The 12,959-nt window shown below is 44.2% G+C and overlaps 1 protein-coding gene across 1 annotated transcript in view; it reads right to left on the bottom strand.

Moving 5' to 3' along the window:
* Nucleotides 1-336: 336 nt before the first annotated feature.
* The window catches only part of TRAPPC9 (trafficking protein particle complex 9), an 87,745-nt gene continuing 75,122 nt past the window's right edge, over nucleotides 337-12,959 (bottom strand). The window contains exons 14-18 of the mRNA XM_015428283.1: nucleotides 11,526-11,658; nucleotides 9,624-9,787; nucleotides 5,150-5,302; nucleotides 1,051-1,240; nucleotides 337-349 (exon numbers count right to left, since the gene is read on the bottom strand). Coding sequence (XP_015283769.1) covers nucleotides 337-349; nucleotides 1,051-1,240; nucleotides 5,150-5,302; nucleotides 9,624-9,787; nucleotides 11,526-11,658 — 653 coding nt within the window. The remainder of the gene's footprint in view (nucleotides 350-1,050; nucleotides 1,241-5,149; nucleotides 5,303-9,623; nucleotides 9,788-11,525; nucleotides 11,659-12,959) is intronic.

The raw sequence follows: 12,959 nt of genomic DNA, 5'->3' as shown, positions 1-12,959 counted from the left end.
GGGATCTACTCCTGGAGCGGGAGCATCTTGGAGACAGTGTTAGCCCGATCATCGATATCGAAGGGCCGATCCTCGGCGAACAGACGGGGAGGATGACGTTGAATGCTTTTAGGGATCTGTCGATGCCAAGCCGCATCAATATCGGCATGGCACTCCGAGACCGTCGATGTCGAAGACTGAGCAGAGGGAGAGCGACCCATGCCCGGGGGATGACTGAGGATCTCGACATTATCGATGTCGGAGAAAGGATGCATATCGACCAACGTGTCATGGTCTAGCTGGTGTATGGGAAAGTCCAATAGATGGATAGTCGGTATCGGTGGAGCGACTGGAGCGTCAGATGCCGATACTGCCGTTGGAGTGGGGGGCACATTAGGGGCATTACCCGGTGTAGTACCCAATACATTCCCAGACTTCGCCGTCTTTAGGGTCTTTTGTTGTTCAGTCGCACAGTCGAGTCCGACTCTTCGTGACCCCATGGAGCAGCTCCCGCCAGGCCCTCCTGTCTTCCACTGTCCTCTGAAGTTGGCTCAATTTCATGTTCGTTATGTCGGTGACACTGTCCAACCATCTCATCCTTTGCCGTCCCCGTCTTCTTTGACCTTCAATCTTTCCCAGCATCAGGGTCTTCTCCAGTGAGTGCTCCCTTCTCATTTGGTGGCCAAAGTATTTGAGCTTCAGTTTCATTATCTGGCCTTCCAGGGAACAGTCAGGGTTGATTTCTTTGAGGATTGACTGATTTGTTCTTCTTGCAGTCCAAGGGACTCTCAAGAGTCTTCTCCAGCACCATAGTTCAAAAGAATCTATTCTTCTGCGCTCGGCCTTCCTTATAGTCCAACTCTCACAGCCATACATGACTACTGGGAATACCATTGCTTTGACCATGCGGACTTTTGTTGGCAGGGAGATGTCTTTACTTTTTATCATGCTGTTTAGGTTCGCCATCGCTTTCCTCCCAAGGAGCAGGCGTCTTTTAATTTCATGGCCGCTGTCACAGTCTGCGGTTTAGGGTCCTAGAGGAGCCCTATTTTGCGGACTTGTGCTCTTTACCCATCTTCTGTTTCCTCTTCACGGGCGTCGACACTGAAGATTGCGCCGTCGGTGCCGAACACTTCGATGTCGACCAAACGATATCGGACGAGGGCTTCGAAGCCAGAGCCGTCGATGTTGATGGTCTCACCAGGACTTCTGAGTCCATGACTGAAGCGGGATTTAGCGTCAAGGACTCTGGTCGGTGTGTCTCGCCAAGACAAAAAATGCAGAGGGAGTGGCCATCAGGTGGAGCAAGCTTACTGCCACAGTCCTTGCAACGCTTGAAAAAGCCCCACTTCTTCTCCATAAAATAAACAAAAACAGAGAAGAAAAGACGGTGGGGGGGGGGGAGCCTGAAGGCCAGACTGAGGTAAACGAAAAAAGTTCCCCCGAAACTAAACAAAGCTCTCTTTTTTTTTGAAGAAACAACAAAAAAATAAAGGTAAAAGCGAAAAAGAAAGAAAACTGAGGAGAAAAACGAAGAGCTCTGAGGAGAAAAAAAGCTACCGATCAGACCGACGAAAGGAAGGTGCTTCCAGTGCAGCTGAAAGAAAGGAATTGGCGGGGTTCCTGCACATGCCCGAGGTCTAGGTGGAAAATCCGTTAAAGAGCTTGCTACAATGCCGATCGATCCAGTGCGTGCGCACTGTATCCCATGGGTGTGAAGCACAGAGACCACGTCGAAGATGAAGTCCTTTTCTCCCTTTCTCACAATACAAGAACTCGTGTGCACTCAATGAAATTGCTGAGAAGTTGGGTTAGAACAGATAAAAGGAAGTACTTCTTCACCCAAAGAGTGATTAACACATGGAATTCGCTGCCACAGGAGGTGGCAGCTACAAGCATGGATGGCTTCAAGAGGGAATTGGATAAACATATGGAACAGAGGTTCATCAGTGGCTATTAGCCACAAAGTATAGATAGGTGGCTCAGTGGTTAAGACGCTGAACTTCAGGCTGGAAGGTCGGTAGTTCAGCAGTTCAAGACTTGAGTGCCGCATGACGGAGTGAGCTCCCGTCTCTGGTCCCAGCTCCTGCCAACCTAGCAGTTAAAAAGCAAAAAAATTGCATGTAGATAAATAGGTACCACTTCGGTGGGAAGGTAACAGCGTTCCATCTGCCTTGGTGTCTAGTCATGCCGGCCACATGACCAGGGAAATGTCTTCGGTCAGCGCTGGCTCTTCGGCTTGGAAACGGAGATGAGCACGACACCCTAGAGTCGGATTCAACTGGCTTTAGAGCAAGGAAAACCTTTACCTTTACTTTTTCTAGGTAGGAACTCTCCGTCTGGGACAAGCGATTCTCTGTATTCTTGGTGCTTGGGGGGGCAACAGTGGACCCACTGGTGGACCTCCTGATGGTTCCTGGTATTTTTGGCCATGTGTGACGAAGTATTGGACTGGATAGGCTATTGGCCTGACCTAACATTGGCTTCTCTTATGTTTTTCTGTTCACTTAATACACAACACACTGGGATAAGAAAAGAGGACGTAGCTGAACTCATCTACAAATAATGCCTCCATAAAGTTGAAATTACTTTCTCACGGATCTGTCTTGTGAAATTCATCTTGGTAGTACTCTACACTGCCACTGCCCAAATCCATATGTTAATCAACATACTATACCGTTAAGATCACAAATGCAGCTTACCAGATCAATGTGGCCAAGTGCAAGGTGATGCACACGGGAGCCAAAAATCCTAAATATAAATACACATTGATGGGGTCTGAACTGGCAGAGACTAAACAAGAGAGAGATCTTGGAGTTGTAGTAGATAACTCACTGAAAATGTCGAGACAGTGTGTGACTGCAATAAAGAAGGCCAATGCTATGCTGGGGATTATTAGGAAGGGTATTGAAAACAGATCAGCCAATATCATAATGCCCCTATATAAATCAATGGTGCGACCTCATTTGGAATACTGTGTGCAGTTCTGGTCACCACACCTTAAAAAGGATATTATAGCTTTGGGAAAAGGGCAGAAAAGAGCAACTCGAATGATAAAAGGGTTGCAACACTTTCCCTATGAAGAAAGGTTAAAGCGCTTGGGGCTCTTTAGCTTGGGGAAACGACGACTGAGGGGAGACAATCTTGAGGTTTACAAGATTATGCATGGGAAAGAGCAGGTAGAGAAAGAGGTACTTTTCTCCCTTTCTCACAATACAAGAACTCGTCGGCACTCCATGAAATTGCTGAGCGGTCGGGTTAGAACGGATAAAAGGAAGTACTTCTTCACCCAAAGAGTGATTAACACATGGAATTCACTGCCACAGGAAGTGGTGACGGCTACGAGCATGGACGGCTTCAAAAGGGAATTAGATAAGTATATGGAGCAGTGGTCCATCAGTGGCTATTAGCCACAAAGTATAGATAGGGACTCTGGGGCAAGTGATGCCCTGTCTTCTTGGTGCTTGGGGGGGTCAACAGTGGGAGGGCTTCTAATGTCCTGGCCCCACTGGTGGACCTCCTGATGGCACCTGGTATTTTTGGCCACTGTGTGACAGAGTGTTGGACTGGGTGGGCCTTTGGCCTGATCCAACATTGGTGCCTCTTATGTTTTTATGTTCTTATGACCATGTGTTGGTTCTCAAAATGTATTGCATTGAGGGATTGGATGAAATTAGGCTTTTTTAGCCACCGGTATTGGGGTTTTGTGATCTGAACTTGTTGTTATGCTCTGGGAAACCTTGGGAAGTGGCAGGCTATAAATCAAAGACATATATAATCTGCTGTGAGACGAACACACCCACTGTGGAGACATTCCTGAGTTAATGAATTCCCTTCCTCACAATGAGTCATCTTTGTCCACACTGAATGTCATCAAAGTGTTTTCAGATTGCTTCCAAATTACTTGGTACATGATGTCATCTTCATAGGTGGAAAAGGAACTTCTAAGTATATATTTTTAAAATGTGGATTTGTTAGCCATGTGGAATCCAGCTTGACAGACTATGGGAGAAGCATGATTAACTTCCCAAATCTTATGCTGATTTCCAATCTGAAACCTAGTTTTAGCAGTCAGACTGCTCATTTGTGTTCAGTATTTATGCACTAAGGTTTGTACATTCTGCTGTGTGTCCTTGAATAAGTCTCTTCTTGTTTCGACTTGCGTCAAAATATTTATGCCTGCTAGTATGCCTTATCTGACTGGTACAACTGATTTAGATGTATTCTGTAAGAGTGGACAAAAGGGCTTAAAAGACTCCTGCATTAACTTAGAAAGTATATAAACCTCGTGAGAGCTCTGTTCCTGCTTCAATCAAATGTCTGTCTAAACCAGGGGTCCCCTGCTCACCAAAACCTCTTTTGGTGACCTCCCAGTGGTTCTGCCTGAAATGCTAAAGGGTTACTATTAGCATTATACATGACCTCACTCCCTGATATTGTGTGGTTGGCTCCAGCTCCTGTGAGAGCCATTTTGCAATTGTTCCTACCACCCAGTCTCAGAATGCCAAAGATGCTTGCAGACTCAAAAGGGTTCGGGACTCCTAACCTAAGTGGAGATGATGATAGGAGCTGTGACAAACTGTTCCTGCTAAGCCCACCAATGTGAAATTTGTTAAGCTTAGCCTCTATCAAACATTACATTCAGAAAGTGGTGGCATTACACCTGCTCACCAAAACCTCTTTTGGTGACCTCCCAGTGGTTCTGCCTGAAATGCTAAAGGGTTACTATTAGCAACATGACCTCACTCCCTGATATTGTGTGGTTGGCTCCAGCTCCTGTGAGAGCCATTTTGCAATTGTTCCCACCACCCAGTCTCAGAATGCCAAAGATGCTTGCAGACTCAAAAGGGTTCGGGACTCCTAACCTAAGTGGAGATGATGATAGGAGCTGTGACAAACTGTTCCTGCTAAGCCCACCAATGTGAAATTGGTTAAGCTTAGCCTCTATCAAACATTACATTCAGAAACAACAGAGACACAGGTAAACTCAGATCAGCCGCTGGTTGGGTTTTTTTTGCCGTTACACTGATGCTTGTCTCTTGGGGGCTGCATGCTTAACAGTGATGCTTCACCCCTTCAGTTCTGGAAGACGATTCACTGAGCCCAACAGTGATGCTTGGCCAAAAGAAAAGCACAGCTCTTCATCTCAGACTCAGGATCCAAAACTCACCGTCATTAAGATCCTGAAGGAGATTTTCCTGGCAGGAGAAGTCAAGCTTCACTTTAATGTTCACAGTAAACGTAGCAATTTTGCCTGGTTTCAGGGGGAACTGGGAAAGCGTGTCTTCTAGGTTCCAACTCAGAAAATCACCAAACAGCTTCCCTGTATCAAAATCGATATTTACAGGTCACGTGCAAGTAGAAACAAATTAACAGCTATGTGACATAGTATAAAACAATCTGGCATCCAAGATGGCTCCTTCCACATGGGATTCCCCCCCCCCATTTGAGGTAGAAAATTTTGATTTATACCATGTTTCAAGTGTTTCTCCATGACTAAAGAGAATGAATGCTATAGATCGCTAAGCGTAAACATTTCCATATATTCCAAAAACAGGATCTGAAAGGGAGAAGATTTTATTTTTCTTTCCATCACATCACAACTAACACGAAAGCTGAGCTCTCCGCTTTTGGGAAATGAATTGCAAATCTGCTATGTGTTAGTGAATCAAATCTCCACCTAACAGATCTGGGATACAAATCTCCCCCATATGAGAATACCTACTTGGTATTCTGAAACTGCAAAGCAGGGTAGGTCTATCTAACTAAAATATATCATTAGGAAAATCCCATGATGGTATAAACAGCTGTATGTTTCTAAGCACCTCTTTCGCGCTTGACTGTGGGCTTATCCATTTGGGAGTCATGTAACTAACCCAGACTGTATCTGACAGCGATAACTGTCTGAGTCTACTTTAGCTGCACACGGTTACTCTGCAGTCATTTAATTCACTAGAACAATGGTGATTGCTTCCGCAGAGCATGACAATGACCCCAGAACTCTTTTACATTTAAGGCAATATAGTAGCAAATAATTAAAAATCCCCTGAAAGCAGAATACCCATTAAATCCCTCCCGTTGGTGCCCTGGTGGTTTCTCACCTCCTTCCCAGAAAAAAAAATGGAATTGTAACACTCAGAGAGGGGAAGGAGACAAGATGGATATTAGAAGGCAGAATCTATGCCCAGGTGCCATAAAGCACAATGGATTGCAGGCAACAGAAACAGCAAAGGAGTTGTCATAGGTTGTTGGTGCGGCAGAACAATCAAGAAGAAAAGTGCACTAATACTGGTTATCAGTGTTCCCTCTAAGCTGAGTTAGTGTGAGCTAGCTCACAGTTTTTTAGCCTCCGGCTCACACATTTTTTGGTTTAGCTCAGGAAGGATGGCTCCAGAGCAAACTAATTTATGCAGTAGCCAAATCACCTGATCACAACTTTAATGCCAGTAGAAAGTAGAACTTTTGCTCACAGGACTCCACAGCTTAGAGGGAGCATTGCTGGTTATATATATATATATCATCCCAATCAAATTATTTCCCATTTTATTTTAGCAACAAGAGAAAGGAAACTCATGGAAGCAATTAAAAAAATTAAACATCTATCAGACCAAGACTTTACATTGACAGCCAGATGTGCAGAGTTCTACCAACCAACTAAACAATTTTTTGCACTTGCTCAAATCTCTGATTGTATGAGCGGTTCCAATGAAACTGTTCAACTATAAACAAATAGACATTTTTCATCTAAAGCTTGCGCAGCAGACTTGAGCTTTCCTGTAAGAGCTGGCTAGAGATGCATTATTTATTACTAGAGCACAGCCAAATATTGCCTTCATTATCGGAAATAAATTACGAGTGTTCTTTTTTCTATTCCAAGAAATGTTTCCCCAAGACACAAACATATCAAAACATAGACCAGATTCTGATGTCTTGTTCTTAAAAGGCGACCCAACGAAGACACTGAAATATTTCCGGTCTAATGACCAACATCTTTTTTAAAAAACTGTTAACAGCGCCAATTAGAAAAGGTTAATTTTGACGGAGTTCTCTTTTAATAAAACGGGACTCTACGTAGTTGAAAACTAAGGTTCATCACATTGCTCCGTTTTATACCGTAAAACGTATTTTGTTGCATGTTCCAACCAGTTGTCTTAATTCTCCCATTCTGACACTGCTGCAGATCCACGGGCAGACTCTATTCGACCTTTATTCTGAGATTTATAGAGAGCAGCAGATGCCACTCATAGGTGCTTTCCAGACTAGAACATTCCAGTTAATCTTTCTACCAGCTTGTTTATTAATTAACAAAAGACTATGTTGTCGAAGGCTTTCATGGCCGGAGTTCATTAGTTGTTGTCGATTTTCCAGGCTGTTATGGCCGTGGTCTTGGCATTGTAGGCCCTGACGTTTCGCCAGCAGCTGTGACTGGCATCCTCAGTCACAGCTGCTGGCGAAACTTCAGGACCTACAATGCCAAAACCACGGCCATACAGCCCGGAAAATCGACAACAACTAACAAAAGACTACTTATGAGAACTCAATTACTTCTGAAAATATATTCAATGTACACTATCTTTTCAATCCTAACTATCCGTCTTATGTATTTTAAACTGTACCCAACAACTTTTATATCGACAATATTATTGATGCCCATCAAGAGCCATTTCTCAAGATATCCAACATCTGCCTCTTAAGGAACATCACACATATCTGGGATGCTGTACTTTAGCATATGTTCTGCCTTCCATATGCAATCGCTTTGTGAAGATTAACTTTATATCCACAAATATCACTGTATTCCTTTAGACAGGGCTATTTTGGGGCAGGAACGCACAGGAACGGAGTTCCAGCTGGCTCCCAAGTTGGCCACGCCCAGCAGGAACTCATTCGCATAATAGGACACAACCCACAGCAGAAACTCATTAGGATTGGCTACATTAGGGGTGCGTGGCCTAACATGCAAAGGAGTTCCTGCTACAAAAAAGCCCTGGATAAACAGAATAAGAAGCAAGAGGTGGGTGTGGCTGGATGAGCACACTTCTGGTAACATGGGGGTGTAGCCAATGAGCTGTGCTGTCAGGGGTGTGGCCTAATATGCTAATATGTTTCTGCTGTTGGGTGTGGCCTATTATGCTAATGAATTCCTGTTGGGCTTTTTCCACAAAAAAAGCCCTGCCTTTAGAAATTCTACAGTGTTACTTTTTAAAGGTGGGATTTTTTTTTTAATTTCGGAAGATAGTTTTAACTATGATTTACATGTTGTACATCACCTATTTGGAAATAAATAATGCTGTCTTGAGTTTAAAGAACTGGTTACATGGCTCCTTGGACACTGGCCACTGGGGGTGAAAAAAGCATAAGAGAATATATCCAGAGGAGTTAGCCATGTTAGTCTGTGGCTGCAGAGGGGTTTAAATTAATATTCTCTAATGAAATAGTAAAAAGCCCAGTAGCACCTTTAAGACTAACAAACTTTATTGTAGCATAAGCTTTCGAGAACACAGCTGTCATCGTCCGAGGGTACCCATGCATTTGACAAAGAAGGCTTGTGTTCTCGAAAGCTTATGCTACAATAAAGTTTGTTAGTCTTAAAGGTGCTACTGGGTTTTTTACTATTTCATTAGAGGATATTAATTTAAACCCCTCTGCCTTCATTGACTATTGGTGGGAATACTGATTAGAAAGGGCAAGTGCATATTGAGACAACAGTTACTTTCACAAATAAAAACGGGCAGAACTCTTCATAGAAATTTGGTTACATGTAATGTCCCATCTGTCCTGATCTGGATAGCTGAGGCTAGCCTGACCTTATCAGATCTTGAAAGCTAGGCAGGGTTGGCCCTCGTCAGTATTTGGAAGGGAGACCACCAAAGAATACCAGGGTCATGACACAGAGGCAGGCAATGGCAAACCACCTCTGAACATCTTTTGCCTTGGAAACCCCACAGGGTCGCCATAAATCATCTATGACTTCATGGCAAGGGTCGCCATAAATCATCTGTGACTTCATGGCGAACAAAAAAAGATAAATCTGAAATTAGAAAACCATTTTAGGAGCTGACTATATGTTCTGATATGCTAAATGAAATTCACACTATTTCTTAACAGTAAATAACAAAAAAAAAATAAGCCATTACTGTTTCATTTTTTTCTCAACTGTTACTACAGGATTCACTCTTAAGGGGAAAAAATAGTCTCTGGAGAGAAAAGTGAATGTGAAAGACTGATTCTTCTGGGGAAAAGGAAACATTTATAGGGAAAATTTTACCAAGTTTTATTGGGACAAAAATCTAACCAGAATAACTTTCAGTCTTCACCTAACAGGATCAGGTAATAAGTGATGTGATGTGGAAGATCTCAACCTGAAATCCTGGAGAGCCACCGCCAGTTTGAGTAAGTAACACAGACCTTGATAGAACAATGGTCAGCTGTAGTAAAAGGCAGCTTCAGAGAGAACAGAACAAATATTCTGAATATCAAATTAGCAGTGCTGAACTGAATTGGACACAAAACATCATAGCATTTATTCTCCTGTGTGAAGCTTTTAAAAACTCTGTAAGAACAGCCCACAGCATATCTGATTGAGTAATATCTGGTATATCTTATTATTTCATTCTTTTATCACATAGAGGCCACGGTCGTACCTTTTGTGTTGACCATTTTTGATGTTACCTCCAGCTTCTCCAGAGGTTCTGTTCCAATGTTTTCTAGTTTAATTATGAGTTGTTGGGTCTCTCCATTGTAGAGCTGGACTGACACATTGGTGGTGATTTCATCCCCCGAGGAAGGCTGCAGCGTATGAGCAGACCTTTACAAATGCAAGTAAGATTCAAGTGAATAATGCATCCAGCATCCCTAATACATTAAAGGCTATGTTATCTGTCTTGGAGTGCCACAGTTTCCTCGCTCCTGATCTCTGCCCGCAGTATCTTTTGATCTCGGTGGTTGATAAGACAGCCCTCGCGCCCACTCCTTAAACGACAAAAATCTAGCTTTACTGCCATCTTCCAATACGAGCATAACGCTCGGGAGCTGCGTTTAAAGATTAGTTGCTTCCCGAACAAAAATTACAAACGCATATTTAGGGTACAAAAGTTGCTTACTGATGGAAAATGCTGTGAAATCTTCATTCATTTAATTTTCCAGTGGCAGAGGATCTTCATAGCAGAAATATTCCCCAGTATAATATCTCTCACTTCCACAAGCGTGGTTTTAAAACCTAGTAGTCTGAAACCAGCTTCTAACCATTCTGGATGCCCCTCCCCACTACCTTAACCACAGTTAGGAAACTGGGAGACCAAGCTGCCTGCACCAAGCCTAAACAGGAGAGATATGAGGTCAAGAAGATGCCCCCCCCCATGGCAGCACACAACCGAGCTTGTTTGACACATCATTATTGCATATGAGCTAGACCCAGAGTGCTGCACAAAGGACTTATAGAGCTGGCCTTCATGGCCTTGGGGAGGGGCCGTGGCTCAGTGGCAGAGCATCTGCTTTGCAAGAGGAGGAGGAGGAGACTGGATTTATAACCCGCCCTTCACTACCTGAAGGAGTCTCAGAGCGGCTTACAATCTCCTTTCCCTTCCCCTCCCCACAACAGACACCCTGTAAGGTAGGTGGGGCTGAGAGAGCTCTCTCGAGAACTGCTTGTGAGAGAACAGCTCTGAAATAACTTGTAACTGACCCAAGGTCACACCAGCAGCTGCATGTGGAGGGTTGGAGGGAATCAAACCCGGTTCGCCCAGATTACAGTCCATGCTCCTAACCACTACGCCAAACTCGCTCTCGGTTAGGGTTGCCAAGTCAAAAAAACTCACCGGCGGGGGAGCCTCGCCAGGCTCCGGGAGCCGTCCTCGGATGTGCGTGCACCTGAAAGTGACGCGCAACATCGATCACGTTGAGGGCGTGGCCCCGATCGTCGGAGGGAAATCCATAGAGTTTTCCCTCCGACGATCCGGGCCACGCCCCCAACGTGGTTGCGTCATGGGAGCCACGCTGCACTTCGGGGGGCAGAGTTCCCCCCGGGGCCCGATTCCGCGGCGTCGGAAATCGGGCCTCCAAAGCGGGGGTTTACCCGCCACCCGCCCCCACTTGGCAGCCCTACTCTCAGTTTGGTCCCAGGTCAAATCCCCAGCATTCCCAGCTAAAGGGATCAGGTAGGAGGGGATGTGAAAGACCTCTGCTTGAGATCCTGGAAGTTGCTGCGAGTCTGAGTAGATGATACTGCTTGTGATGGACTGATGGCCTGATTCAGTATAAGGCGGCTACTCATGATGCTCTCCCACAAAAGGCTTTTCAAAAGTGGCTTGGCACGCAGAATTGGGGGCTGCCAGCAGATGTACAGATCCCATTTCCTTAGAAACAAACCCAAAAAAGAAAACTCAAGCTTCCAAAGAGCAAGGTCCCTGACAAAGGGAGCTTTGGCTCTCAAAAGCTTAAACCCTGGAAGTCTTGTTGGTCTTTAAGGTGTGACTGGACTCGAATCTTGCTCTTCTACTGTGAACGAAAAGGGCTACCGGCATGAATCAAGCTTCCAAATTTCTTACCTTGGCAATGAAGTGCTAATCTGCAATCTAGGCAAAGCTGGAATGACTTCCACGGTGCAGCCGTTCGTTTTTATTCCTGGTAATTTATCCAGAAGGCAGTCACTGAAGACTCCGAAGACTGACGTATGATAACCTGCCGCCAAGAGAGACGAGAGCGCATCTTCCATGATTTGGGTGACCAAGACACTGGCGACTAATTTGGGCCTCATCTCATCACCCTGCTGCAAAATACACTTAGTAACTTATCTACAAATTGGCACATTTGTGAATTCCCAGTAGCTCTGATGGTGCTGGAGAAGACTCTTGAGAGTCCCCTGGACTGCAAGGAGATCAAATCAGTCAATCCTAAAAGAAATCAACCCTGACTGTTCCCTGGAAGGCCAGACACTGAAGCTGAAGCTCAAATACTTTGGCCACGAAATGAGAAGGGAGCACTCACTGGAGAAGACCCCGATGCTGGGAAAGATTGAAGATCAAAGAAAAAGGGAATGGCAAAGGATGAGATGGTTAGACAGTGTCATAGATGCAACGAACATGAAATTAAGCAAACTCTGAAGCACGACGGAAGACAGGAGGGCCTGGCGTGATGTGCTCCATGGGGTCGCGAAGAGTCAGACTCGACTGTGCAACTGAACAACAAAGTAGCTCTGAACACTCAAAGCATAGCTGTGATTTGACATTTTTTTTTGTAAACAAATTTTTTTTATTTTTTTCCATCATAGGAATACAGCAATTAATCATTAAACCCTTATATAATGTCTTTGTTTACCCTATGGTTATTACTCCTTCCCCCCTCCTGTGGCTTCCCGCAATGCATTCACCTCTTTTCCCCTCATATAGATTTCATCAGTTATTCACATCTTATTTCACATATCTAACTTCCAGATAACATCAAATTTCTTAATATTGTTCTAAACATAGTAAATTTTGTTTTACATCCCAGTTCTTTTCCAGATAAATTTTAAAGTCCTTCCATTCCTCAAAAAATTCTTCATCTTCTTTGTTATTTAATTTCTTTGTAATTTTGTCCATTTCTGCCATGAACAGAACTTTTTGTATCCAATCCTCAATCTCTGGTACTTTTTCTAGCTTCCAATATTGTGCATATATCATTCTTGCTGTCGTTATTAAGTACCAGAGTAAGCTGCTTTGTTCCTGAGCTGGAATTTCCTGCCATATGTACATTTGGTTATCAATGGAACTGGCCAGCTTCATCAGCACTACAATGAAGCATCCTGACGCCTAGATTCCACACCTGTCCAGATGCCATACTCTGAGTAAGGTTTTAGGTTACAATATTGGCCACCCCTCTTAGGTAACCTCCCCTTCCCACATGCAACCAATAGGATTGTTTTTGGGATGGACTAACAGGTAGGTGGGTCAAGAGGTTGGCACAGTTACCGCCCATCTTGTGAACCCGCTATAAAAGGAGAG

The sequence above is a fragment of the Gekko japonicus genome, unplaced genomic scaffold (assembly GCF_001447785.1).
Source record: "Gekko japonicus isolate JY-2015 unplaced genomic scaffold, Gekko_japonicus_V1.1 scaffold2635, whole genome shotgun sequence".
NCBI lineage: Eukaryota > Metazoa > Chordata > Lepidosauria > Squamata > Gekkonidae > Gekko > Gekko japonicus.
This window is presented reverse-complemented; position numbering and strand designations above follow the sequence as displayed.